General features: G+C 41.9%; 1 protein-coding gene across 10 annotated transcripts in view; it reads left to right on the top strand.

Moving 5' to 3' along the window:
* LOC104045786 (sodium/potassium/calcium exchanger 3) overlaps positions 1 to 27684 on the top strand; it is a 273214-nt gene that overhangs the window by 227173 nt on the left and 18357 nt on the right. For 6 of the 10 annotated variants that reach the window (XM_064445489.1, XM_064445496.1, XM_064445494.1 and 3 more), the window contains 7 exons: positions 3963 to 4322; positions 9079 to 9173; positions 17139 to 17331; positions 18117 to 18228; positions 20792 to 20864; positions 23279 to 23370; positions 26404 to 27534. In XM_064445489.1, the coding sequence (XP_064301559.1) occupies positions 3963 to 4322; positions 9079 to 9173; positions 17139 to 17331; positions 18117 to 18228; positions 20792 to 20864; positions 23279 to 23370; positions 26404 to 27534 (2056 nt within the window). The remainder of the gene's footprint in view (positions 1 to 3962; positions 4323 to 9078; positions 9174 to 17138; positions 17332 to 18116; positions 18229 to 20791; positions 20865 to 23278; positions 23371 to 26403; positions 27535 to 27684) is intronic. The other 4 variants (XM_064445490.1, XM_064445498.1, XM_064445497.1 and 1 more) reach the window with 2 other exon arrangements.

The raw sequence follows: 27684 nt of genomic DNA, 5'->3' as shown, positions 1-27684 counted from the left end.
GTCTGCTTATCAAAACAGGAAGGAAAAGATGTGATGCCAAAGAGGATGCAGGTCTCCAGAAAGAATGAAAAACGAGATGCTAGCAGGAAGGGTGGTGGTGGTGGTAAGTGCTGAGGCTCATTTGTCCAGTCTGATGCTGATCCTTGCTGTCTTCAGCCTGTGTTCCGTTGCCAGATTAGAAGCACTGATCTTCCATTTTCCTCTTTAGCTGTTGTAAGTCTGAGGGCTTGGAAACATGCTGCAGTGATCAGCTTGGCCAACTCTTTCGTTGTGCTCTCAAAGATGGCAGTTTCATTAATTTTCTCTACGAGCTTATTTACATTCCAACACAAAAAATCACAGAAATTTGGTTGCTATGCAGTGATGGTTGAATGATTTTCTAAAAATGTCCTGAAACAGACATCAAGTCAAAGCTACCTGTCTTCCTCTTGGGACTGGGAAACTCTTCGTGAGTTGAATGAGTAAGACGACACGGAGCTATGCTGGGCTTCTGAGAGAGGCACCAGTCTGTGTCTGGTCCTGGGCATGTGCTTTCCCTGATGCACAGCAGTGATGAGCGCGTAGGCAGAGCAGCTTCAGAAAGGTGACTGTAGCTCCTTGGGAGCATGTTGCTTCTAGTGAACACACTTGCTCTGATTTTTGCTGCTTAGATGACATCCTGAAAGATAGCAAACATGAAAATGGAATATATGTTCTCTGGTGAGAGAGTGCTGGGAGCTCTGAGTTATGTTTGTGGTCTGTATGTAGGAATTACATTGTCAACCCTGCCAGCTTCTAAAAGCTGAGATCAGGCTTGTTGAACAAAGAATCAGTTGACAATAAGCATAGTGTGATACATTATGAAAGGAAATGTTGTGATTTAAGATGTTTGCATTACATCATTTCCTTCATGTATTTTAGAAATTTAAACAGTTACAGTACATGGGTGTTTGTGGCAATGTACTGTTTAGGGTAAGTTTGGTTAGGGAATACTGTACTGCGCTGCTATGAATTCATGTTGTCCGAGTCTGTCCTGGTTTTGGCTGGGACGGAGTTATTTTTCTTCCTAGTAGCTGGTATAGTGCTGTGTTTTGGGTTTAGCATGAGAATAATGTGGATAACACACTGATGTTTTGTTGCTAAGCGGTGCTTACACTAAATCAAGGACTTTTCAGCTTCTCATGCTCTACTGACTGAGAAGGCTGGAGATGCGCAAGAAGGCGGGAGGGGGCACAGCAGGGGCAGCTGACCCCAACTGGCCAAAGGGATATTCCAGACCATATGATGTCATGCTCAATATGTAAACTAGGGGAAAGCTGGCTGGGGCCACCGCCTAGGGACTGACCGAGCATTGGTTGGCAGGTGGTGAGCAATTGCATCGTGTGTCACTTGCTTTGTATACTCTTGCCTTGTTATTATTACTGTTTATTACTACTACTATTTTACTGTATTTTATTTCAATTCTTAAACTGTCTTTGTCTCAACCCACAAGTTTTCTCACTTTTACTCTTCTGATTCTGTTCCCCCCCCAATCCACTGGGGAGGAGGAGGGGAGTGAGCAAGCGGCTGTGTGGTGCTCAGTTGCTGGCTGGGGTTAAACCATGGCAGGGTCATAATTATTATTTGGGTTTACAGTGGTTGTGTTGTAGTTTCCTTTAACAGTACTTTATCAGAAATAAACTCCAAAGGAAAAACAGTAGACACAGAAATGGCTATTTATCACATTATATAAGGTCTCCTTTTGATTTGGATTTTTTTACTGTTAAATAATTCACCACCTGAGAAGATGTCATACTTTCAAATACGCTTCTTTTCATGTAAACCTCTTCTTTCTGTAGCATAGCAGGGTAATATAAATTTCATAGTCCTAAATAATCTGTGACAGATTTCTTCAGATTACTTTTTAAGTCTTGGGGTTTATGTATATTGTTTTCATGTTCATCTTGTTTTACACTAACGGGGCCTGCGACAAATACATCCATCTACTTCAGTTGTATTTCCTTTTGGAAACAGCCTCTTATGGTCTTGATTTCAATTCTGTTGAAAACAGTGGGTTACTTTTCCCATTATTTTCAGCAAAATAGGAATCGCAGTCTTTGTGAACAGGGAAATGTTTGAAGAATTCAAATATTCTGAGCCTTCCATTAAGAAGGCAGCAGCCTTCTGCTGCTGCTTGTTTTCTCAGTGTTGGATCTAATAATGGTACACACCCAGGATCCTTACTGCATTTTGTAGAAACATATTATTAACAGCTCATCCTGTATAATGCTAATCACTCAAGTATCACATGCACTGTGTAATGACCAGAAGCTTCATTGATCCTAAATATGTCAGAAATGACGTAATAAAATCATGAGTACACCTTATGTTGTTTGCTAGAAAATAATTTGCCAAGTACTATTGTATGTGTCAGTTAATTGCAAGAATGCCCAAATAATGCAACTCTAGAACCTTTTTGTTTGGCGTCCCCTCTCCTTTCTCTTTGTCTAAATCAGGAGAAGAGTAACTTTTTTACATGAAAAAATTAGGGAGGGCTAGTTGCCATTTTCAGAAAATATTGGCAGTTTATTTTTAATAAATAAGGTCTTTATTCCTAAAGATAAATGTTTTGGTTCAGGTGCAGTACCTGCTGGTAGCTGATGAGTCACAGTTTGATTGCAGAATTCTGGGAGACTTTGTAGGTCAGGTTTGGGTTTGATGCTCAGCACTTAACATAGCTTCCTTGTACAGGATGTGCTGACTTTTCAGAGTCTAAGGAAAGACTTCCCTGCGTCATGGAGGGTATGTAGTATACCCTAGAAATTTGGCCTGCAGAAGAGAACATAAGTGTAAGACTGCTTGAAACATGCCATTTTGTTTCCTTTCCCTTTAGGAAAGGAAAAATAAAGTTGCTAAACACAGAAAAATTCCTCTCAGAAAAGACAGTTTCTGACAAGTTCTCTTCAAGGCAGACATAAAAATTAGAAAGTGTTAAGATTACATCATCTCCAAGATGAAACTGTTCTGCATTGCTTGCCTTATATTATTCTGATTTAAAGTGTTTGAGTTAAAATCCATTTAAAAATACTTATTTTTAAGGACTTTAATCTTACATAAGCAAGTACCTTTCCCAGACACAGATGTAAAAGGCAATTGTGTTAAGGAGGCTGAATGTGGCAGCCGTATAAAAATAACTTCAAATAACTTCCAAAGATAAATTGGATATTGGAAAGCATCAGAAAACATGCTGCCATGGTTAGCTTTTAGATATAAGTCAACACAGGAACTAACCAAGGAACTGCAGTGTAGGAAGGTTATACAATAGTTAAATTCTTTTGCATTGTAGGTCCGTTCCATCTTCCAGGGTCAGGCTGATATATGAAATGATAGCATGAAGTGTGGAGTGTCACCTTGAATTTTTGAGCATGCTGTTAGTACAAGTTGGGTTAGAATTCTTTGCCGTAGTGCCTAGAGATTTTGTTTTCTGGGAGGGAGCTGTTTAATGAGACTTTTTTCTTTCAACTCTGGTCAAAGCCAGTTAACACAGTTAAGTCAGTTAACAGCCAGATAACAACACAGCAAGGCAGGTGTTGGGGTGTGGCTGAAAGCCTATGGGTGCTTCTGTGGAGAGTTCACGTTGCATACTTTTCAGGGAAAGATGGTGAAAAACTCTTGTGTAAACTGTTGGCCTGTGAGCCACTTAATCTCTGTGTGTCAGAGAACAGGGCACACTTGCTACTGTGATGGTTCTTTATGGCTACAATTGGTCTTGTGTGTGCAAAGACTAAGGTGATGTTGCCTATGAAGAGGAGATACTTACACAGAACAGACTCATCCTGTCAGTGGGTCTAGCAGCTTAGCTTTCATACAGTTACCAGCATAGGAAATTTTGTAGGGAAAGAGTTCTGGGCTGTGATGCTGGCATCTTACGAGTCAAAAGCAGCTGCTAATGTAACAGAGGGTTGCTCTGCTTTGCTTACCATTTCCCCTTTCTGTCTTTGCAGCAGAAGCATGTGCTTCCCATGCTGCTTTTCACAATACCTGCTGCGCCTAGCTGCCAAAATCTTCCTTGCCATCTTCACAGCTTCTACGAGTTGTTAACGCACAAATCCACTAGCTGCAGCTGCTGCGGTGGAGTGTGCAGTCAGCATCAGGCTGGCTTCTCGTGCCCAGCCTACAGAATCACCCTCCTCCTACTCCTGATCAGCTTCTCTGTACGGATGATTGACTACTTTGAAGAAGCCAGGGGATTGCCAAGCAGTCTGTCTCCCCTCTTAAGCGAAGGACTGACATTTGAAGGAAGGCTGCTGAGACACATCTGTTGCCAGACAGAGCTGACCATAATCCCTTTCAGTGCTTTGATGGTAATCCCTTGAAAAAGAATAGATGGTCAATTCCAGCTTGATTATTCTGAGATTGACTGTCTTCAAGATGGTTGTGTGACTGGCCTTAGGTTTTGCCATGCTCTGTGCAATGGAAGGAGCTGGGGGTGGAGTTGATTCCTCTGGTTTCATGTTCTTCTTGGGCCCTTTGTGATTCTCCCCACCCCCTCCCCCTCGCCCCCCATCTCCAGTTAGGCCCTGCAACAGGGGATCAGACAGGGTGACGAGTGCATTTAGCATTGGAGTAGAGTTATATTGCTAATTCAACGAAAAGGCTGCTCTGCTGACCTTATTCTTACTCAATATTGCACACATTAGAGCTCCTACCTACAGTAGGTCTGTTTCATTAACAGATGAATTACTTGATTAGTGTTTAATAATGTATTGAGCTTCGGGTAGTGATTTCCATCATGAGTTCGTATTTTAAATGGTCAAATATAGTTTCAGATAATTGTGAATCATTTGCTATCTATAATGAGACTCCAGGCAGTGACTCATGTGCTGGTAGCTGACCAGTGGTGCCTTCCTTCTGAGGTGGCTCCACGCCATCCAGGAAGCCCTAATATATATTTATAGCTGGCTAAATTGTTCATATTCGTGACTACTTGGTGCTTGAAAAACTTGACACTCTCACAGTGAATAGGAAGCATCTTCGGGGAATGCCATGATTTAAAACTAAAAACTGAGCCTTGTTTCATCTGTTAAGAAAGCTAATTTTTTTAGCCCTTACTGCAGGATGAAGCACATAAGGCAGTTCTGTTCCTGATGCGGCTCCGTTCATGACTCCACAGACAGTGTTAGAGCTTTTGTGCCTGTCTGGTGGGAGAAGAGAAAAGGCTGTAATCTGGTTGGTTCAAACAATAATTCAACCCACAGTTGTGTTCAGGTGCAACTTTGGAAAGGTTTTAACAGTGGCAGAGACTTGTTTTGGCAAGGAAGCGCTGCATGCTACCTTACTGTAGCACTTGGGAGGTTAGGAGATCTGAAAATTACTAAAAACTTCACAGTAGACAGAGAATTAATTCCATTTTACTCAGCTGCCAGAGCAACTAGGAGGATTTTGTCTGAGAAATCTACTGTTTGGAGGCTAATGTGGAAGGTGGAAATATAGTGCCCAGTGCAGCTGGGAAGAGAAAGATATTGCCTTCATTTAAGTCTGCCTACTTCTTAATCTAAAAGTTCAATTTCCTGGCACTAAAATCAATTAAAAATTGCAAGTCCTATGTTTATGTACTTGAAAAAGGGGCTAAGTTGAAACATGTTGCTCCTGAATGGAGGACAGGAAATATAGGGTAAGGAAGTGGTGAAATGTATGCTGAGATGCGGGTAAAGATGTGAGGGATAAGAGAGTAAAAAAAAAAAAAGTGAACAGAAGACTGTGCTGAGCAATCATGAGCTGTTTTAAGGAACTGAAATGAAAAGCTTCAGCAGAACCAAAAGAGATAAGGCTACAAAAGCTGTAAAGGCATAGCAAGACTTGCATCAGCAGTGTGTATATATGCAATAACTTGCATGGTTGTGTTTGACTATCTCACTGCACTCAGCAAACCTAATAATGAATGAAGACTGGGAAAATTTAGCAGGTGCTTAAAACTGAGTGGTTTTTTGCTTCTGTTTTGACATTGGAACTTCTCTTTAATAAAAAAAGCCCCTTGGCTCTGTGTTCCACTGTGAAGCACCATCAGTTATGAAATGTGATTTTAATTCAGGAAGAGGAAATCCTAATTAAAGTAATTGATAGGGTATAATTAAACCTGGAACAGATTTTGTTCACCAAAGGTATGCTCTGTTTTTTCATATACTTGTCACACTCCTTATTTTAAAAATTACAAATTGCGTATTTCTTTCTAGATACACATTTATTAGGGTTTTTTGACTTCTGCTTCATACATCTTGATACAAATAAGAAATCCATTGTGTCAGTATTTTGGAATGTCATTACTTATTTAGAACTAACTCGAAGGCACATTAATGTTTGCAACTAATTGAATACTTTAAGAGTGATTACTGTAGCTAGAGACTGTAATGGATTGCTCAACAGAGATTTAGGCTTAGTAGAACTGATCCTTCCACTTCTACTGCTTAGTCACTGCTTTGAGGAGAAATCTAATTTTTCTATCCCTTTACGCTTGTCAACTTGTCTGTTTTGAATCAACTGACTATTGAACTGAATTAGTGGATCTCTCTACAGGTACAGAAGGATTATTGTACAGGATTGCTGTTAAAAAAAAATGGCTAAGCACATCAGATGTAGTTTGGGTTTTAGCCAAAGAGTTTCTATAGATCAATTGCTTTTTTTTTAAACCTGAACAGCAATCCACCTGATTAAAAAAGGTATTTAAATTTAATTCTTTTAATGGTTGACTTGAAATCTTGGCATGGCTTGTCATTTCAAGTGTTATTTTAAAAAGAAAAACATTTAATTAAATATCCTGGGAGCTGTTTCTTAGACCATAACCTGCACGTGCCCACTCTGAATACAGTAAGTGTCAGCCCAAAAGCATATTTCCTGCTACTGAGTAGATGGCTGGAAGACCTGAGTGGTCTGAATTCCAGAAGTGTCCTGGTCAGGTTGCAGAGTTCTGGGTTGGCTGATCCAGTTATTGGCTAGTTTGGGGTGACTAAACTGGGGCATAGGTTCTCTGTACCAAGGTCAGCACAAACAGCCTGAAACTCTGGGCTATTTGCTGGGGTGGCTGAGCAGCAGGGCATGATTTCACGTTGGGGCTGATGGGATCTAGTGACTTGCTGAATGGGACAGGCTACTCCCAGCCTGGTGCTGTCCTCTGTTTCCTGGTGTCTGCTCTGGAGTTTATCAGATCCCCTCAGAGATTAGTTTCAGGCTCATTAAGCCAACAGAAAACTAACCAAAAGACAAAGTGAAAAAGTCTACCAACTTTTTAGCAAGCTGAAACAGCTAACAGGGCTAGATGAAGACCCGAGGGAAGAAGTAGAACCTCAATGTGTGGGAGCAGCACACCATAGCATGAAATTCCCCCTGTCAGGTCAGTGAGAGCAGCGGCTGTATTGCATTTCAGAGGATTACAAGAATAAATGTGTTAAGGATGGTGGTGCTAAGATGGCAGAGGCTTTAAAAGAGGAAAAATAAAGCAGTGTGATCTACAAGATACAGTAAGACGTGTACTGGCTAGAGCCTGGTACTGCTCTCTGAGCACCCAGGTCAAAGCTTCCCCCTAAGGTGATGCTGCTGCCCATAAGCACCATCAGACATGTGGCGATGTGATGGCTTTCTAGTGAGGCTCATGAGATGGCAGTGGCACGTGTATTTTTCACTGTCTAAAGCCGATGTGGGGGCTGGATTAATGCAAAAAGAGGAATGAATTTACCTGTGCCTAGCAAGGCACTTGGTGGCTCTTTTTTGGAGATGCTGTTTCATAATGCGCTGAGTGCTGCAGTAAGGTACAAGGCTGCTCTGTCAGGACAATGCAGGTTCCTCCTCCTGCTCCTTCTCATGGTCAGGAAGGCATTGCTCACATCTTGCCCCAGTGACTCGGTGGATTTTTGAGAGTCAGCAGGTGGAAAATCCTTGTAAACTGTAATGCTGATGGGACAGTATGGCTGGGAGCTCTGACCTTGACAGAAAGAATGGGTGGTATGGATGCAGTGTATGGTAATTCACTTTTTTTTTAATTGGTTAGAATAATGCTGCACAGCAAAGGAGGATGTGAATTTCTGAGGTAGAAGAAAACTTCCAATAAAACAGTATGGGAAAACCTTGCCTGTAATGTGTTGAAACTGTTGCTGTACTGAGCTACCTAATGCTGGTGGGATGCAGGGTCATGTGTTGTGGGCAACTACGAAGACAGTTCTAACTTGCACTGGAAAGCTGTTTTTACTTTGTCTGACAGGGCTTTTGTTTATCCTCTCTGAGGTGCGGGGGTAGTGATAGAGGAGATGGCATCACTGCAAACCTTTTCATTAGGTTTCACTACCGGCAGGAGAGGGGGAACACCACCTGGTTTTACATACTGTCATGGGGCAGTGTGTCAAGCAAATGCAATGCAGTTGCTGCAGTGAATGTCTAGGACAGCGTTCCTTGCAAACTTCATAGTTGGTTTCTGCTCAACAAAAAGCTTCCCAGACATCTGGCTAGCAAATGCTGTATTTCTCAGTGTACAGCTCTACTGCTAGTCTCGCCCACTTTAAAAAGAGTCCTTGCCTTCGTGTCCAAAATTAGAATTGTGTTCCACCGAAGCTAAAGTGCAAGGCAGTTCTCTTAATTGACTTTTCTGTTTGAGGGCAGTCCAAGACCTAATGTGAAAAGCAGCCGTCCATTTCCCTCTTGCTTTGTTACTTTTTATCCACCACAATATCATAATGATGGCTTAGTGTCCCTGATGAAATAACTCTTGCAGATGGAATTCTTTGAATTATATTTTTTCTTTTTATTTGAGAAAGTAAATGCTATGAATGATCAAATCATTTAGTTCTTTTAAGCTGTTGTAAAATACGTTGAGGCTGCAGATTTAATATATTTAAATAAAAAACCTAGTCAACCTGGAAGGTTTTGTACTGGCACAAATAAGGAATTATTCTTCCTCCAAGAATGATTATAAAAGGCCCCAACCCTTACTTTTTCCTTTGCAAAGGGAAGTCCAAATAGGATGTGATTGAACAAAACAAAAAAAAAGTAATCTCTGGTGACTAAACTTGCCTGGGCTTCTTTTCCACGCCTCTTCCACTCACTTGACGTCATCATATTTTTGTCCCTTTCTAGCTCATTGACACAATTGCCTCAGAAATCGGAGAACTGAAACAGGAGATGGTACAGACAGATCTCACAGTGGAAGATGAATCTGCTGATTTGCGAAGGTGATTAAAATCTTTATTTTCTTACTTCCTGGAGGTGTAGCGTGACAGGAATGTTTCCATTTTGCTCTCTTCTTGGGTGGCTTATGTCCTAGCAACATAGGGGGTGTAGGTAATCTTGCTTTTGATTCAAGGAGTTTGCCTTTGTGCAAAAGGGGTGCCACGATATTCAGTTGTTCTGTGTATTTGCCATAATATCTTCTAAAAGCAACTGAAGTTCTACTTCCTTGTTACAAAGCTTGGATACTGATGAATGTCTAAAGCAGGAAACTGCTAATGTTATTCCTATTGTCTATGGCAACGAGCTTTGCTTTCACACTGTAAAGACTAAAAATGTCCATTGCTTCCAGTGATTCTGTGAAGATTTGACATACAATAACATGATTTATTTATGTTCTCAGGTTAAGAAGTAAAGGATTGACTGTTATGAGCTGATACTTCTGTGGGTGATGGGTTTAAGATGACTTATGTCAGTTCTTGCACGTTAAAAAAAAATTAGGTAGATAGGGGCATTCCCTTAACCATAAAATGTTCTGAGATGCTTATTACAGTGCAGATGAAAGTTCTGGCTTTTCAAAATAGGTATTATGCTAAGGAGTTGTGAACTGTGGAAATCGGTAACGTTGAATTTGTACCTTTAAATGGGCATAGTGGGACCCCAGCATTTCGGCTTTGCTGTGGCTGTTGTGCTTGATTGATAATGTCTGTTAAATTGAATATCTTCCAGATGGCAATATTTTAATCATTGTTAACAAGGGAACACATTTTTGTACTTACTCTTGAAATATTTGTTGCAAGAGGAAAGCAGCTGATGCAGGTGTTCTGTTTTATCTGACTGCATAGTCTGGGCCAGCTCTGGAGCTGGTGGGCTTTGTTCTTCAAGGCAGTGAGTTAATGAAGTGGATAATAGTTTGTTATTTAGAATTAAATCCATGGGGTTTAGCTTATTTTTCTTTCTATAAATACTTCTCAAATGTGCTAAAAGTTACTAAAATGTATATAGAAATTATATAAATAAAACACTGAGCAGCACAAGTGGTAAAGAACATAAGACAGCTGAACTAATTAAAGAACGTGGCTATGCCCCTAGTTGCACATTATTCACATTTTAAAGCTTTTGGAAGCACATTTCTTTTACAGAGGCAGGAAGGATAATCTTTCCATTTCAATGGATACAGCTAATTAATTACAATGATCATTAGCTAATTTTCAGTCAAGAAAAGGCCTCTTGTATCTTTGAATACATCATATGCATGAAAGACTAAGATTTGCTAGGTCTAAAATCTTAGTAGATACACTTGGCTGGAAACAGTCAATTAAGTCTCCCCATTTTACAGATACAGGGGATTTTTTTAACTGATTTTTTTTAAACTGAATTTGTTAATTGAGTGCAAAATATATTTTTATTAAAATGTGTAAGCAAAACTAATGTTAAAAGGTGAATAATGCCATTTCCATCACTACTTAACCGACTTCAATTTCATACTGAAATAATACCTATCTAATAAAAAAGAAATAATTCTCTTCTGTCACTTTTAGGATGACAAATACAAAATCTGAATAAATAAGGTCAGTTTTTGTATGACTACATAATTCTGAACTGTGTGCTTCTGTGAAAGGAAGAAATTATATCAAAGTTGGTATAAACTATACAATTAGCTGTGTGCTGATATATTTCGTGTATATAGAACTACAGAGCAAGATTACAGTAATTTCAAATAAGGTTTTCCAGAGTTCTTATTTAAACAAGACTCCCCACAGGGATGTGTTTACTATCATAACTTTTTCTTTGTAGTTAACTTAAACTTTGTAATTAACGTAGGTTGCTCTTATTATTGTGTGTTTTGCTGTTCAGAAGTTGGTGTCTTAATGTGGCGTTTGGATTTGCATGTAGAGAAGATTGAGCTAAAAGGAATGTCTGTCTTCCTTGCTCATTTTCCACCTTAGCATGTATCTGCATGCACCCAGAACAGTTGTAGAAAGACAGTGGTTGCAAGAGCTCTCAGCTGCATTCAGACAAATAAGTACATGAAACTGTGTGTCTGCAACGTTAGTGGTGTGGTGTGTGGGTTTTGTTTGATCTTGTTGGTTTTGTGTTTCTTGGTTTGGGTTTGGGTTTTTTTTGCGGTTAATGTGGTGGCTTTCAAATTTATACTCCTCTCCCCAGTTATATTTTGGAATTGTCTCTTCTTTTTACATCTATGGCCCAAGTAATATTGAGAATAATTCAAGTAACCTAGCATACAACTTTGTCTTGTAAGTGTGTAAAAGCCAGGCAAAAAAGAGGCTTATAAAAATCTGTTTTGAGTGAGATGCTTACATCATTCATTTCAATACTCCGCGGTATTTGACACCTGGACTTTTTCCCAATGAAGATGCATATCTCAGTAATGCAAATGTGTGGAGCTGTCAGAAAAGGGCATAGATGGGATGAATTTCTGACCTGTGCTGTACTGATGACCTTCGAAAGGGTAACTAGAGAGCTTCTGCCTGCAATGGTAGCCCAGGTCCGTGCAGGATGGGGGAGCACACATGACGTGGCTGGTGGCATCCAGGTGGTCTTTCAGGAGGCCCTGGAGGGCCCTAGGACCCGTGCGTGTCTGTTGTCTTTGTGAATGGCGGGTCGGGGAAAAAGCTTCTTGTTGTCCCTCTGTAGGGAAGGCTGTAAAGCCCCGGTCTTCCTAGAGCATTTGGTTCCTGTGAAATGATTTGGGCATGCTTTGCTGGTGGTGGCAGCTGCCACAGCTTATTCCCTTCCTGCTCTGTTACCATGACAGAAACAAGGACAGAACTTTGCCCCCTCCCTCATGTTTTGCACTGGACAGCCCTCATGCCTGTGTCTTCTGCGTCTTTCCACAGCAGTTATTAACTTAAGCAGAGTTGCCTTCTGTGTCTTGCATGGTGAATTGCTTCTGTTATTGTTGATGGGCAAGTATCCAACAACCTTTTCCCCAGCAGCTTTGTCATGTCCCTTCAGCTGTAATGGGATGGAGAAGAAAGTGACAGCCCAGCTGCAGAGGAGTGGAGATAATGCTTAGCAGAGGCTCTGTGCCCTCTCCCAGCTAATGCTTGATGTGACTGTATAGGCTAGGCTGGTGCAGTTAAGGCCTGCTAGACTGCAGGATTTACAGAAATCCAGGCACTTCTGCAGTGGGGAGTCAAAGTGGGTTAAGTGTGGAGAGCCTTTGGTGGGACGGGAGCAAGGTTCACACTCATCTGCAATTTTAGAAAGATCAGTTCACCTACCTGTTGATGTTCTCTTTGACCTTGTGACTGGGAAAGAAACAACAGGAATGTTCCTTGCTGCTGAGTAACGGTGGGGTGGGAGAACAATTAATCAGGACACAGAGCTGTGTTTTGCCAACCTTTGCACCATGCCAAATAGTTGGCAGCAAGGCTTCGTAGGTTATGTTGCTGGGGAGATGCTGAGCATCCGACTGTCGTGGGCAGAGAGGAGAACTCTTCTTCTCCCTCTCCCTCCCCATGGGTAACGTGATGCTGGCCTAAAACCAGAGGGCAATCCAGGCAAAAAACGGAGTGAGGAAGTGTGGACATAGTCAAATATTGAACCTGGTCTCTTGCTATGACCCTCCTCCTGACTAGTGAGTGCATCTGGGATGACAGGCTAAACCTGGGGTTGTGCTTTCATTTGAGCTGATAACCAGCATTCTCCACAGTGTGGGAGCAGATTGAATACCTCAAATACTGATGGTCATCTATGTCCTTCCTACAGTTCCTCTCATGCTCACAGAAGGGTGGGTAAGGTCTTCCACAGAGGGGGTGGTGTGGGGGGGTGTAAACCCTACAGCAGCTGGCTTAGTTTAATTCAACACAGCAAACCCATGGAACAGCGGTGGTCATCCTGATAGGATGTGCATGCAAGCTGGATGCATTTCCACTGTGTCCATAATCCCAAAGAAGGAGAAGTCCGTTCCTTAGGCCAGCTTTTGTCAGTGCAGGAGGTTGGGGATGTTGGCAGTAGTTTCAGAGAGCAGATCTGCTCATTGTCCTAAGTACCACAAAAGAATGGGAGAAATATTAGAAGCTTAGGTTTTCCAAGGTTAGAGCAGGAGGCATAGATATGATCTGAGAGACCAAAAGAAAATCGCTTTAGCGAGCAGGAGGGCAGGAGCGTTTGCTTCACAGATATGCTATTGAGGTGTATGTTACAGCCCTGTGGGTACGGGAGAGGATCAGCCTGGTTACAGGCTTCAACCTGTTCCTTGTCCTTTTTACTGTGAGGTAAGTCTAACCAGGATGCAGCACAGCATTTTTTTATCTTGGCAGTTACCTCTGTTTACTTCCCACATGCTTATGGGTTTTCTTAAATCTGAGGAAACTTGCATGAATCATGTATTTTCTTTAGTTCATTGTGAGTTGTGTTGAAACTACTCTCCTACTGGAGAGGAACCAGTGTAGTACCACTGCATTAAAGTAGACCATCTGTGGAGGCTGATTTATGTTTCGATTTTTAGTTTCATGTGACCTAGTCAGATTTTCTTTACTTGGCAGTTAAAAAAATCCCAAAAGTAAAATGGGAGAGAGAATTGTCGCATAATATACAGCATATTTTGCTAGCGTTTAGGATACAGCAACTTCTTATTCCATATACCTGAATTAATCAGGTGATTGCGAGGAATTCAAAAGGTTGTTCTTTCCATGCCAGTGTTTCCAGAGAAGTTACACCACATCCCAGTCCCAAATAAGTTTACAGTCTAACTGTATGACATGACAAATTTCAAGAACTCCCATGCATCAGGGTTTGACTGTATGTTTAGTGCCCAGATCATTAATTAAAATAATGTTAAGAATAAAAAAACATCCCAGGTTACGATGCTTAGTAGTGTTGGACCATTGCAAATAGGCTGTCAAAACAGACCAATGGAGTTTTGACTGCGTTTATGTCCTGGACCTTGGAAAATGGCTTCTCATAGGTTGTATGTGGTTTGCCAGATGTGGCTTTTCCAAGCTATGATCTTGCCAGAGTTCACGAGCTCTAATCCTTCTCTCTTATTCAAATAATAAAAAAAAAGTTTTATTATCTTTCTTTAAGTGTTGTTTGTTTTTAGTTTACTGTCCTGTGAATTGCAAGAACATACTAGTACTGATCTAGCTGAGGTGCATTGGAGTAATTTGAACCGGTAGTGTTCAGGAGTGGCAGAAAGTCTTGTCATGATCAGATACTCTTAATCTTTCTTTGGCTTATTTCTTGAGGGGGCAAAAGCAGCTGCAGTACAGATGTGCATGTGGATCTAGGTCAGTAAGGTGTGGGCTCACATATTGCTTTCCTCCTCAGATCTGAGCATGTGGGAGGGATAGCACCTGGAGGTTCCAAAAACCCAACAGCTCCCTATTCAAATTAATCTTCCGATTTGTAATGGTTTGGGTATGTTTGACAACATTAAGCCATCCATACCGAAGAGAAACATTGTGACCCTATGTACGTGTGCAAACTCTTACTAGCTTTAGGTTGCTTTGTGGTAGCCAGCAGTGCCAGTCCTTGTAGCTGATAGCAGTTATGCACCTTCTTTTGCATGTGATCCAACTTTCTTTTGAGGGCAAAAAAAATTTCCCTCTGAAACATTCCCTCTGCAACACGTTTAGTTTCCATCTCTTGACCAAGTTATATCTAGTTGAGGCAGCAGCCACTCTTGGTGTGTAACTTCCGCGTTGCCACAGCTGTCTTTGGTTTGCAACATTGCTAAATGGCTCTGAAGGTGAGCGGAAAGTTTCTGAGCAATGTTTACTGGAGGGTACAGCTCATGAAAGCCCTTCTGTGATTTTGTGATTTGACTTTTGTGGAGATTCACACATTACAACAGTAGGTTCTGCTGGGACCGTGGTTGAAAGGGGAACCCAGGATTCCTATTGTGGCAGTTTCAGAGCCCTGTCATAAGTGATGTAAACACTACTTCACTTCTGCACGCAGGTTTCTGCCTATTTTGTGCCCCTTGAAGGCATATTGGCAGTTATTAACAGATTTTGACACTCGGGGAGGGAAGATCATCTGTATTTCAGATGCCTTGCAAACCTAAAAGGTGTCACATCATAAATAAGCAAACAGAGAAAGAGGACAAAAAGGGACATGTACACAGGTGATCTGGCAGTGGTAATGGATCCAAGTAATTAAAAGTTTGAATGACTATGCCTGTTCTTACCTGATCATTCAGTGAAAGTTCTCTATACCATTTACTTTCCTTTCTAGCCCTGTCCAGAGATGCTGCAAGTTGCTGACCAAAGCTAAACAAAAAAAAGCAGTTTGGTTGTTTGGGGGTTTTTGTTGTTTGGTCGGTGCATTTCAGTTTGGGTTTGGTGGGGGGTGTGCATGTGGGTTTTTGTTTGTTGTCTTTAAGTATTCAGTGCTCCTATGCTTGTGAAAGCTCTACCCCCTTGCTCTGGGTACAGTAGCTGGTGTAATGAAGGTGGTAAATGCTGTTAGTGATGCTTACTGCCTGTCCAAAACACAAAATTCAGAAGAGCTGCAAGACGGTTTGCAGTGGGAAATGCAGCTGCATTGCACTCTGCCGCTCAGGGCCTCCTCTGCCGTCAGAAAAGGTTTGTAGGAAGAGCACAACCTCTGTCTCTGACATCTTAGCGAGTCAGATCTTGAGCTTGCAGGGAGCTTTTTGTCTATGCTCAAATATTTTCATCAGGAAGCTGTTACCAGAGTGACTGTTCTGTAATGATTTTTAGCACTGGAAAAATCACAGGATGTACTTCTAGCTCAAAAATTAGGAATTTGAACAAGCAATGCATGTGTAATCGTACTGGGTGTTCTGTATTACATGAATGACGGCAAAGCTTTGTATAACAAAAGCAGCTCTCAAGTATTCTGCTTATGTGGATTTTAATGCATAACAAGTATCTGTAGTCTCCAAGAACTGTACTTCATTACTGGATTTAGCAGTGACTTTAGCTGCCCTGCCCCAAATAAATTTTAACCTGACATTAGTTTGCCACATTCACACTTAGCTTAGCCTTTATTGCTCATGAAGGAGTCCATCCAGAGCTAAAGGAATTACGAGCATAAATATACAATTCCTTACTTGCTTCTGATCTTGGGAAGTATAGTACTAAAATGCGAAGTAAGGACCTTTCACGGCAAAATGGCAAAAATTTAAATATTTAGAGAATTTAAAGCATGGACCATAAAAAATTGCTACCACTTAGGATGAGTTCTTAATGAAGCTGTGCCTTAGGGAGGGTTATTTGGGGGGCATTTAACCTTTTTTTTTCCCCCTCCTCCTTTTTTTTTTTTCCTGTTTTTTCTGCTTTTACTTTTCTCCTGACTGAGGTCTCTCACCGCTCGTTAGCAGAGGGGAACAAAGATGGATATGCAGCCACAAAGATGACAGGGCTAGTAGAGCAGAGATGGCAGTAGTCTGGGGATAAGGTGAAGGGATGCTCTTTTGTGGGCTTCTATTGTGAAAATAATCCTTACAAGCAAACACAGAAAGTGCTTGTGTTCAGTGCAGTGATTGCCAACAGGTAGTGTGTTGCTCCGTTGTCAGCATATTGAACAGATTTTTCTGGCAGGCAGGACAGAGGAAGACTTCTGTGGGTTGCACCTTTTGCAATCTATCTGGAAATAAAAATATCTGAATTGCATAAATACCTTTGAAGATAAGTTTCTCCAAATGGGAATATATCAAAGAGAGGAGGTGAAATGTTCAATCAATCGTGTGCATATACACCTGTATCTGAAGTTATTGCCAAATTTCAACAAGCTAATAGAAGAATGCAAAGGCTTATCTTAAAGCTAGCTGTTAAATTGACGACAAGTGAAAGAAAAATCTTGGAGATAAGAGAACTTTTGTGTATACTAATTACAAGAATTCCCAGTAGGAGAAATACCAGTCCAGGGAGCCAGTGGTGCCATTAGCTTTGTGATAACTCTGTTTGGTGAACTGAGTAATTGTTTATATGAGATTAGCATGTCTAATTTAATTTAAAAAAAAAAATTCACAGGCTAGTAAAGGACATGGATAATGTGTCTCCTGAGAAAAATGATGTAAAAAGCTGCCCCCGGGACTCTGGATATGACAGCCTATCCAACAAGCTAAGCATATTGGACAAGCTCCTCCATACTCACCCTGTGTGGCTGCAGCTTGGTCTGAACGATGGTGAAGCCATGGAAATTCTACAGGCTCAGCCTCCTGGGGTAAGAAGTATTTCAATTTATTTGATGCAAGTGTGAATTGTAAGCAAACAAACAAAACCCCCAAACGAAAAAGAAAAACCAAACTAGCCAACCAACACCTTCACCCCCATTTCTTTGTGCTTTGGATAATCCAGGGGAGGGTTTCCTGAGTGCTTGGCAGCTGGACCAGTTGGAGTGTAACCCATTGTCTGGGCTGATATGCTGGGGGGACTAGTTTGGGGTCTTCTGGAGGTGAGAACTAGACTGCTGCAGTTACAGCTCCAAAGCTGGACCTTGCTAACCAGGATTGTATGTAACAGATGTATTCCCCCATAATGAGAAGGCGATAGATAAATGGGAAAATACTGCATTTTATCCTTCACTAGTTCCTGCATTAAAGTTGCTATGATGGAAATCAGGCCCTCTTTGCTTGGATGAGGCTGATGGCATGTTCTTAATGCTGCCTCCATCCTGGTGCAGAAGGGTTGTATGAATGAGCTGGTGGGACAGGTGAGCACTCCACCATCAGTCTCCTTCAGAGTCTGCAGCTTGACTCAAGGCTTGGGATGTGCTGTGTTAAACTGAAAAGCTGGAGAAGGACGTAATGGACTTGGTGTCATGTATGTTACACAAGGGTGAGATGCTTTTCTAAATGTTCTGCTGCCGTTCTACGACCGAATAAAATTCTGAGACATTTCATATAAATCAGAGATCATGAAGTTGTTCTGGTGCCTTTTGTCTATAACCTGTCTCTATTTAGGCATCTGTGATGAAGCTAAAACCATGTCCTTTTGCCTTCATAACAGATATTTCTGGTTAGGAAATCTGCAAGACTGCAGAAGAAAGTAATCTCTCTGCGTCTGCCGAGTGACTGTGGGTTCTGCCTAAAAGAATTTGCAATAAGAGAAAGCACATACAGTAAGTTGAGTTACATACTTTGGCTATTTGTCACCCCGTATGAGCCAGGAGCACTCTGCATTGGTGAGACCCATGCAGAAGATATCCAAAGTCATGAAAATAGTGTCACAGACTGCCTACAATGCTCTCTGTGGAGGGCTCTGCGAATGGATCAGGCATATCCTGGAGAAGGCAAGATATGCAGAAATGCTTAAGTTTGTGCTAGACACAGCTGGAATATTTCTTTTATGTACCTTGCTGAATCCAGGATTTATTGATTATTATGGGTAGTTATCCTCTTCTGTAGAAATGCAGCCTATAATCTTGTCTGCTCTCAATGAAATGTCCTTCCATTTCCTTGTACTCAGGAGACTACTTGGATGCAACTCTGTCATGAGCTCTCTGTCCACAAATTTCAGTGTGTTGCTGTTGGGGATTTTTTAAAAATGTAGTAACTAAATGGATTTTAACCCTTTGGAACGGTTCCTTATGAGAGATCAATGATTTTTGCTTTTTTACCTCCAACTATATTTGTTCCCTGTTTTCTAATAGAAATGAGCAAATGTTAGAGTTCCAGACAGTTTTAAAACAATACTTCCCTAATCTCTTTAGAGGGAGGGTGAGAAAAATATGTTTGAGATATAGGAATGACAAAAGGAAGCTGCAGTGGGTGAGTGTATGTGGTGCAGAAACTGCAAGTGGAGCAAATGGTTCATTTTAACAAGAAAGTGAAAACTGGAGAAAATTGGCAAAAACTTCAGTTAAACTTTCCTGAAGTAGAGGGTGTGTAGTTAACTCCTATTTCTATTAGTAAACTGATAATTTTAGTGGAGTTTTTCCTTTTTACCTCTCTTTTCCCTGCCCCCAGCAACAAAAAGTTAGTTCAGTGTGTCTGGTTTCAGTTACAAACAAGGCATGGCAAAGAGAAAAGAAAGCTGTCAACGATAGGGTGTTTTTCTGGTTTTGGGGTTTTTTTAACCACAAGTAATCTCACATAAGTGAATTAATATTTGTGGAAAGCTGCTTGACTGGCAGTAGTACAGATGTATTTAATCTGTGTGATCTAAGGCTGTGTTTGTAGGCTTGTTAGACCAATGAAGTCCTTCTCTCGTCTAGAAAATAAAATATTGTCTTTCATGAATAAAATTTTACCACAAGGGGGAAGTATCTACTGGTGTTTTAACTCACCAGTCATAGCTGAGGTTTTAGCTGTAGTCAGGGATCTGAACACCCATCTTCTCTTAGCCTGCCCCCAGATCACCTGCATGCTTACTGTCTGCATTGTTAGTGTCTCTCAAAGAAATCCCTTTTTCCGGCCACATAAATGACAAGGCTGACCTGTCCTTCAGTGTAAAGGTTGCATCAAAGATCGGTACCTGACTTAAGTTTTCCACTGGTTCATGTGCACACTGTATAGTCAGTAGCACTGGAACCTTGCGTGGGGGAGCTGGCCTTACAGTACTGACAAAATTATACCTTCAGTACCTGCTGAGAGGTGTTGCTGAGGCATCCAAAGCTGCTGCATGGCTTTTGGTTTTCTCCACCAAGTCTGGGAGTCTGCCGTGTTTCAGTCCAGATGTCTGAAGTGTTTGCAGCAGTGGAAGTACTTTCCTTGGAAGATGGATTTCAAAAGCGTCCTGCTGATGGTGAAACAGCGACAGCGTGTGCACCACACCAGCCGGAGATTGACCCCCAAGATCTGGCTTTTCTAACTTAGGGATAGGCTGAAGCAATCACAGACTTCACATTCACCCCTTTGTAGAGTAAGGGACCAGCATTTGTGTCCTTCTGGGACCTGGCTTGTGCTACTGTTATATTTCGTAAATGCATTTCCCTCTGTTGTTCTAGTCTCAGTCATGTCCAGAGGTGAAAGATCTAGATGGTTTCACTCTAGGAGCTGCTTCTGCTTGATGTTTGTAATCACTGGGTGAGACTTGCCACTGGCATCAGAGCTTAACGTAAGTGACGTGGCAATTACTTCTGCGTCATCATTACTGTGAGCAAGTATTTCTATCAAGAAGAAACAGTGGTATGGAGTGGGAAAAAAATGAAAGGCATTGCTCTTGTCTTCCTCCCCCATTGTGCGAGGCAATGGCACGAAACAGTTGTCTTTTTTTTTAATGGGTTTTGAGGTTACATGGTTTTTTTCAAGTGAATGAAAATTTATCATCTCCCATTAGGTGCTAATACATCTGAGGAGAAGGCAAGTCAGTAGGATGGAATGCAAGCAGAGGAAATAAGAGATATTAAGTATATCAGTACGCTGGGCAAATAAAGCCTCAGTTATTGATTTATTGTTTACTAACAAAATATTGTTCTAATAACACTCGATCTGTTTCCCAGGAATTAAAACATGTTTGGAATACAAAAACAAACCCACCATCAAGACTATCAGTGTATTCTCAAAAATGTCATTAGCTGAGACTGTACTCCTCCACACAGTTTTCTCTCAACCAAACAGTAGCTAGTTTGTTAGTGCAAACTTTTGAATGTTATGCAAAAATTTGAGATGCCTTTTATTAAGCATTTCTAAGAAATGGTGGATAGATGTGTGATTCTGTCCCTCTTGTAACTTTCTTCACAGCATTTTCCTTGGAGGGGTCTGGAATAAGTTTTGCTGATCTATTCAGGCTCATTGCTTTCTACTGTATTAGCAGGTAAGATGGTGTTATGTTCTGAGTTGCATTTGCTAGACTGTCTTGAAAAAACAAGAGTCTCCAGAGTCTTAGAAGGTAATGGGAGAAATAAGAGATGAGAATTGGAAGTAAAAGGATCGTCTTGATCCTTTTACTGCAGCAAGGTTGCCAGTTAGTGCTGACGCTGGTGGTTTCTGCTGTGGGAAATGCTCACTAGGGATGTGCTTAGGTTGCTGTGCTTACTGTTTTTGTTTGTGGAGAAGCATCTAGACCCCCTTTGTTACTGGCCTCCATTTCACCGAGCTATATGCACATGTGATGAAAGAAGCATTTATACCACATAAGTAATTGGTCAGCACTCAAATGAGAAATGAGCTGAAACTGCATTTAAAAGCAATTTAATGATGGGAGAGTCCTTATCTTGTCACCCTTTCAGTTCTGCATGCTAGTCAGGCATGGTAAGTGCCTACTGGGAGCATGCAGCAAATTTAGATTTCTCTTTTTCATTTTTTTTACCCCGTTCTCTCTCTCCCTCCCTCCCTCCATCCTTTTTGCATTAGTTTATCCCTATTCTGTCACTGAAGGCTCCAAGTTGCCTCATGTTTGCTGAAAGTAAGCCCACAAACACAGAGTAGCTTGTTGCCTTGCTCATGAGCCTCATAACTGAGAGTCTTTCCCTGCAAGGTGGCTTTAGTTTTCTTAATGGTATTTCAGCGAGCCAAGGTGAATTTAGTATCCTGATGTAGTCAGGCCTCCCATTCAGGAAGCACGTACAAACTGCATAACCAGGCTCTTCACCTGTTTACTCTTCTGTTCCTTTTCTTGTTGCCCTTTGGGGAAGGGGAAGGAAGTGAAAAGAGCGGCGATCGCAACTTAGGCATGGTGTTAAGGCTTTCCTAGTGCATCTTCCTAAACACAACTTTAGCTGCAAACCCATCCAGAGATACCAGTAATAAATGCAACTTCAGCTGCAAACCTGTCCAGAGATTTCAGTAAAGGAAGCTCACTCTCTGATTGTGGGTATGCTTTTGGAAACAGATGCTTATTTCCCCATTCAGTGGAGAAACATCCAAAGTGTTTCTGTTTGCCTAATGATTCTTAAGTGGCAGCATCTACCCAGCATCCTTGTCCTCTTCAGGCAGCTGTCTAGTATTGCTGAGGCTGCAAGAGGAAAATGTATGGACTTCTTAGGGAAGCAGATAGGTAGCTGTTGTACAAAAGAGAGTACCATTTAGTACATCACAGCAAAACCAGGACAATTTCTGAAAACCAGAAGTGATTTCTTGCAGTACATACCCAGTCAGTTTGTATGAGGATTCACAAGTTACCTGTCTTTGTACTGAGTCCATGATGATGTTCTATACTCTAGATTGATTATCTGTGGCATGATGTTGCAGGTGTCTTTTCAAATACTTTTTAGCTGGTGAATCAGTCTCAGGCATATACTTGATTTGGATTTGAGTGGCATTCTGAGATCCTGTTTTTTCAACAAGTTAACATACAACATAGAGAATATTTATGGGATAAAAACCCACTATCTGTATTTCCACAGATGGTTGGCTTGTTCACAGAAAAAAGCAATTATGCTGACACCAGTTGTATGTAGGATTCCTGTCCTCCATTTGTTCTCATTTACTCTTAGTTACATAGGTACTTCTATAGATTTTTGCAGTTTAGCGTGCACTGTTGTTTGAGGGTATATTGGTACCACTTGGGCGGGCAAGAGGTATAGTATTGGTTGATGGTAGCACTCATATGATGTACGTATGATTAGGTGTGTCTTTCCCTTAAATCTCTGTCTGAAAGCTTTTTACACTGGATTTGGCTTATGTTGTTCATGCATTCAGGCATGTCCCTTTGTAAATATCCATTGAACTTCTAGTATGCATTGAAGAGAAACCACGTATGAGAATAACTTTTGAAGACTTCCTTAAATGAAGTGTGTTTTCAGCCTAGGACGGAGTAGCACCAAAACATCCTAGCTTAGATTTTTAGGGTAGCTGCCCAAGTACTCATCTAAATTTTTGTTCTGAGAACTGGAATGAAACTTTGAGAGCAATCAACAGCATATTCATAAAATAAGCTGCTTTGAAGGGTTAAGGGCAGATAACACTTTTGCATCTCACTAGAATGCTCATAAAAGATCAGGTATAAAAGCTTCTGCTGTAATGGGAGAAAATACTGGACAGCTCTATGAAAATAAGCCTAAAGAGAGCCCTGGGGACTTTCCCTTGCACTTCATGCCCCTTTCCAATGTAAAGGAGCCCTGGGGATGGTAATGTTTTCACTGTGTGCTGTGTGTTTAAGGTTCTTGCTGCCTGCCACAGCTCAAGAAGAAAATAAGAATCAGGGCTCAGCCACTGGCAGTGTTGAAAACAAATGCTTTTAAAACTCAATGTTGTAAAAATTATAATTGTTTTTCTCTTTGACAACAGGGATGTCCTTCCATTCACCCTGAAGTTGCCTCATGCTATTGCTGCAGCAAAGACAGAAGCTGAACTTGAAGAGATTGCTCAGCTTGGACTGAGTAAGTAGTTCTCTACATAAATGTCATTCCCTGTGGCATTGCTGTAAGCTTGAAGAAATAGTCTGTATCAGTAAGTAGTTCATATTGGTCAGTGGTGATACAGATTTTACTCGGATAAGCAGCTTCTCTTACAGGGAAGGCCAAACTTTGTACTTGCCAAATGGTGACCTTGGTGCTCTTCCTTCCTTCCATGCCTGCTGTGATATTTTTGTTAGAGTTGTTTCCTTCCTTTCTTCTCTCCCCTCTCCAGGCATCCCTTGAGCAAAGCAAGCCTTACAGTCCCCAGACAGAGGTTTGATATAGCTTCTCCTTCAAGGGCTAATCTTAGCTGCAGGCTCACATAGCAGGCACAAGCTTAATAATTTGCTGGAGTTGCCAGGAGAGTGTAGGAACTGAGGTTCACCGTTAATAAAAAATCTTTCAGATTGACACGTGATCTTAGAATGGTGATTTCTGAGGTCAGTGCCTCGATGCAGTAGCATATTAATAAAAGAAGTGGTGTATATCTAGGATCTGCAGAATGTATCCATGCACGCTGGTTCGGTGAAATTTTAAAAACAACAAAAGAAAATGCAAGGACATGTCCTTACCTTGCTTGACTGCTACAACCTAATACAGGCTCATGGTAAAATGTGCCTTGAGGTTGCAGGAGACACAAAGCCTGGTGGGATTTGAAACATGGACTCCACCCAGATGAATCGTTGAGCAACTCTTGCAAAGTGCTGAATGGCCTGATTTTGTTTTGCAGGAAGGGAGGGTTGACTGTCAGCAGTCTTTGTTCCAGTAGATTTTTTTTTTTTTAATCATATTTGATTTAGAAATGGATCCTCACTATTAGCATGAGGCTCTCTAGAACTATTTGGTGGGGCTTTGCAGCAAAGCCATACACAGGGAACTATTGCAATGCTTTGCATTTTGTTTTGCTGCAGTAGCAATGCAATTAAGGGATTTGTTTTAGAGAGGAGGCAAAAGACTTCACAGGTTATCTGCAAGTTTAGGTAATTAGATAGATGGAAGTATGGATTTTCATGGGGATAGAGGCGAACATGGAACTGTTGGATCAGGTGAACGTTTGGACAGGGCGGGGGAAAAAAGGTCTGATTGGGGTACAGTGTAGTGAAGACAGTCTCCCAGTGACACCTGGAAGCCCTAAAGTAACCTTAGGTGAGTTTCTATATAGATGATGATAATGGTGGTTTTGAGCGAGGTCTCCAGACTAACCACGCTGTCCTCAGCGCCAGAGAGCACCATGGCCTACTTGCTGCAGTTAGGTTTGCTCTTGAACAGTCTCCATCTATGTTGTGTGTGTTGTTTCTTTAAGCTAATATATTTGAAGGCTGAGGAGGAGACTGATGGATCAGTGTCCGTGTGGTTGGTGTATTTGGGATCAATTACTTACTGTATACCAGGTTAAGATCACAGTTTCTGTGAGCAAAAGCCAACAACAAATTTGAGATTTTGATGGAGTTTTAGGTATCAATGTGCAAAAGAGCGCACAGGGAAGTCAGCCCTTCAATGCTGTGGACCCAAGAGATGCCTTAAAAACTTCCAAGGGCCCGTCCTGTTAAGTGTGAGCTTTCCTCCAGCAACGTGTAGGCACAAACCACCCTCATCTGAATACGGAGGGTTGTAGCTCCTGTCAGAGCTCTGTTACACTGTAGGCTCAGAGGGAGAGCTGCACAAGGCAGGTCAACAGCATGTAGCCCAGCAAACTGCATCAGGAAGAACTGGTGGTAAAGGTTTCAAGGCTGTTTCCAACCTGTAAGGCTTCATGTGCTGAACATAAGATTCCCTGTCTCGGTCTCTTGTGTTTCACCTGCAGCGGTGCTTACGTACTGCGTGTTTGGAACAGCCCACATGCCAGGCACACTGGCCAGTCTGCTGAGGGCTATGCAGGCAGGATATGAGGTCATGGAGCAGGAAAGAAACAGCAGCGTTGCATGACTATGTAGAGAAATATGCCTGTGCCTACATATGTTCTCTGGCAGTGGCCTGCACCAGGGGCCATTTTCTGTCTTCTGCCCTGTAGGCAAGACACACCTGTCAGGGCACGGACAGGGGAGTGCTTGGCATTCCTGCAGTTGGGTGCAGGTGTCATTACTCAAGAGCCCAAATGAGGCATCTTTGACACTACAGGAAAAGGGGCCATGTCAAGATTGGCAAATTTTAGCAAAATCTCCCTCCTCTGGTATTCCAGTCTTATTTTAGTCCGATTGCTGTCTTCCTACTTTGAGGATCTAATGGGCTTTACTGTTGACTCAGTTTCACAAACATGCTGACTCTTTGGTGGGACAAGTGGAGAGGCTGCAGCTGAAACTTGCTGGTTTAGCACAGGTTTTCTCTACTGCTGGTGTGGGACTGCACATTCAGTCTATTTATGTGTTGCTGAGTGTCTAAAACATCTGACTAACTGTGTCACCATTGCAAAGGCAGGGCTGCAGGCCAGCACTCCTAAAGACATGTGAGCATTTGGTCTGTGTACCTAAAGATTATGCATGCACCCACCACAGCAAAATGTGAGCTGTCTTTTCATGTGTAGTTGCATTTGTTCACTAGCAAAAGAAACCAAACCAAAATTGTTGAGTTGCTGTAAGTGACCATCAGCTGGTGTAAATCAGCCTAAGTGTTGTCTTTAATGGGTGAGCTTATTAATACCAGCTGAGAATCTAGGTTTATTTCTCTTGAGTCAGATGAGTAGTTTGTTAATTTCAGTCTTAAGTTGGTAAGAATTACTTACAGTCTTCATTCCTTTCTTTGATGCTCAGTTTATTTTTAAGCTTACTTCAGTGGGCCGATTTGAAGCTACGCATTGGTCGTGATATTTATAAATGAGTAAGAGCAGTCCCAGGAGTGTAGTAGGAGGCTATATCTGGTGGTGTTTTTAAAGGTTCGCTTGGATTTTTTTATTTCTTGAATTAATAAAAACTGGTCTAAATTTCTTAATACTTGAAACTGGTGAAGTTGAGCTGAATGTTCTAAAAGCCATCTGCATGCTGGTTTGCATTCTTACGTTAATGCAATGATGATTTTCAGACTTTTGGAGCTCCCCAGCTAACAGCAACCCCCTGGATCCGTCAGCTCCCCGTAGGCCTGTGCCTTTGGGCAGTGCTTGTAAAGACTCGCGTCAGCTCTGCCTTATAAATGGAGTGCATTCTATACGAACCAGAACGCCTTCGGAGCTGGAGTGCAGCCAGACCAACGGAGCACTGTGTTTCATTAATCCCCTCTTCTTAAAAGTGCACAGCCAGGATGTCGGTGGAAGTCTGAAAAGGCAGAGCCCGAGAACTCAAGATGTGAATGGCACAGCGAGGCCTCGCTCCCCCCCGCCCCGGCCGCCACCACCTTCTATTAATAGCATCCTCACGAGTCCACAGATTTCCAGGACTATAAAGCAGGCGAGTATGCCAGAAACAGACAACCATAAGAAAGAGAGGGGCTTGGGTTTGCTGCAGAATAAACCAACCCCTATTCCACCTCCCCGGCTGAAGAAGCAGGCTGTTTGCTCAGAGGTGGAAGGTAGCTCAAAGACCACGGCAGTAATTCGACCTGGCTGCAGCTTGGTGAGTGTGCCCGAAGCTGCTGGTGTTCCAGGAGAAACCCTGCCTGAGCCGGCTCCAGCAGCTGCCAAAAAGACGGTAGCTACCAGCTCTGAGTCACACATACCGTGGAATGGAGGCAGGCAGAGACTGAGCGACATGAGCATTTCCACCTCCTCGTCTGACTCGCTGGACTTTGATCGGAGCATGCCGCTGTTTGGCTATGAGGGGGACACTAACAGCAGCCTGGAGGATTTTGAGGGGGAAAGCGACCAAGAGAGCATGGCACCACCTTTGAAGCCCAAGAAGAAAAGAAACAGTTCGTTTGTTCTCCCCAAGATTGTGAAATCTCAGCTACGGAAAGTCAGTGGAGTTTTCAGTTCCTTCATGACCCCTGAAAAGAGGATGATTAAGAAAATTGCAGAGATGTCCCGGGACAAACGCACTTACTTTGGATGCCTAGTGCAGGATTATGTCAGCTTTCTCCAGGAAAACAAGGAGTGCCATGTTTCGAGCACTGATATGCTGCAAACAATTCGGCAGTTCATGACCCAAGTCAAGAACTATTTGTCCCAAAGCTCCGAACTTGATCCCCCAATCGAATCGCTGATTCCTGAGGACCAAATAGGTAAGAGACTGTCCTGTGTTCTGGGGGAAGGTGAAAATGTATAACCTGTGATTATAGCAATAGTCTTTGTGTCAGTTTGGAAAGGTGGGGTTAATTTTGCTAGCAGAGTTGGAGCCATTGGGTATTTGAGTCTTAAAGCAAAACAACCCC

Source organism: Phalacrocorax carbo, chromosome 3, assembly GCF_963921805.1.
Source record: "Phalacrocorax carbo chromosome 3, bPhaCar2.1, whole genome shotgun sequence".
Taxonomy (NCBI): domain Eukaryota; kingdom Metazoa; phylum Chordata; class Aves; order Suliformes; family Phalacrocoracidae; genus Phalacrocorax; species Phalacrocorax carbo.
The sequence above is the reverse complement of the archived record's forward strand: the minus strand, read 5'-3'. Positions and strand labels throughout refer to the sequence as shown.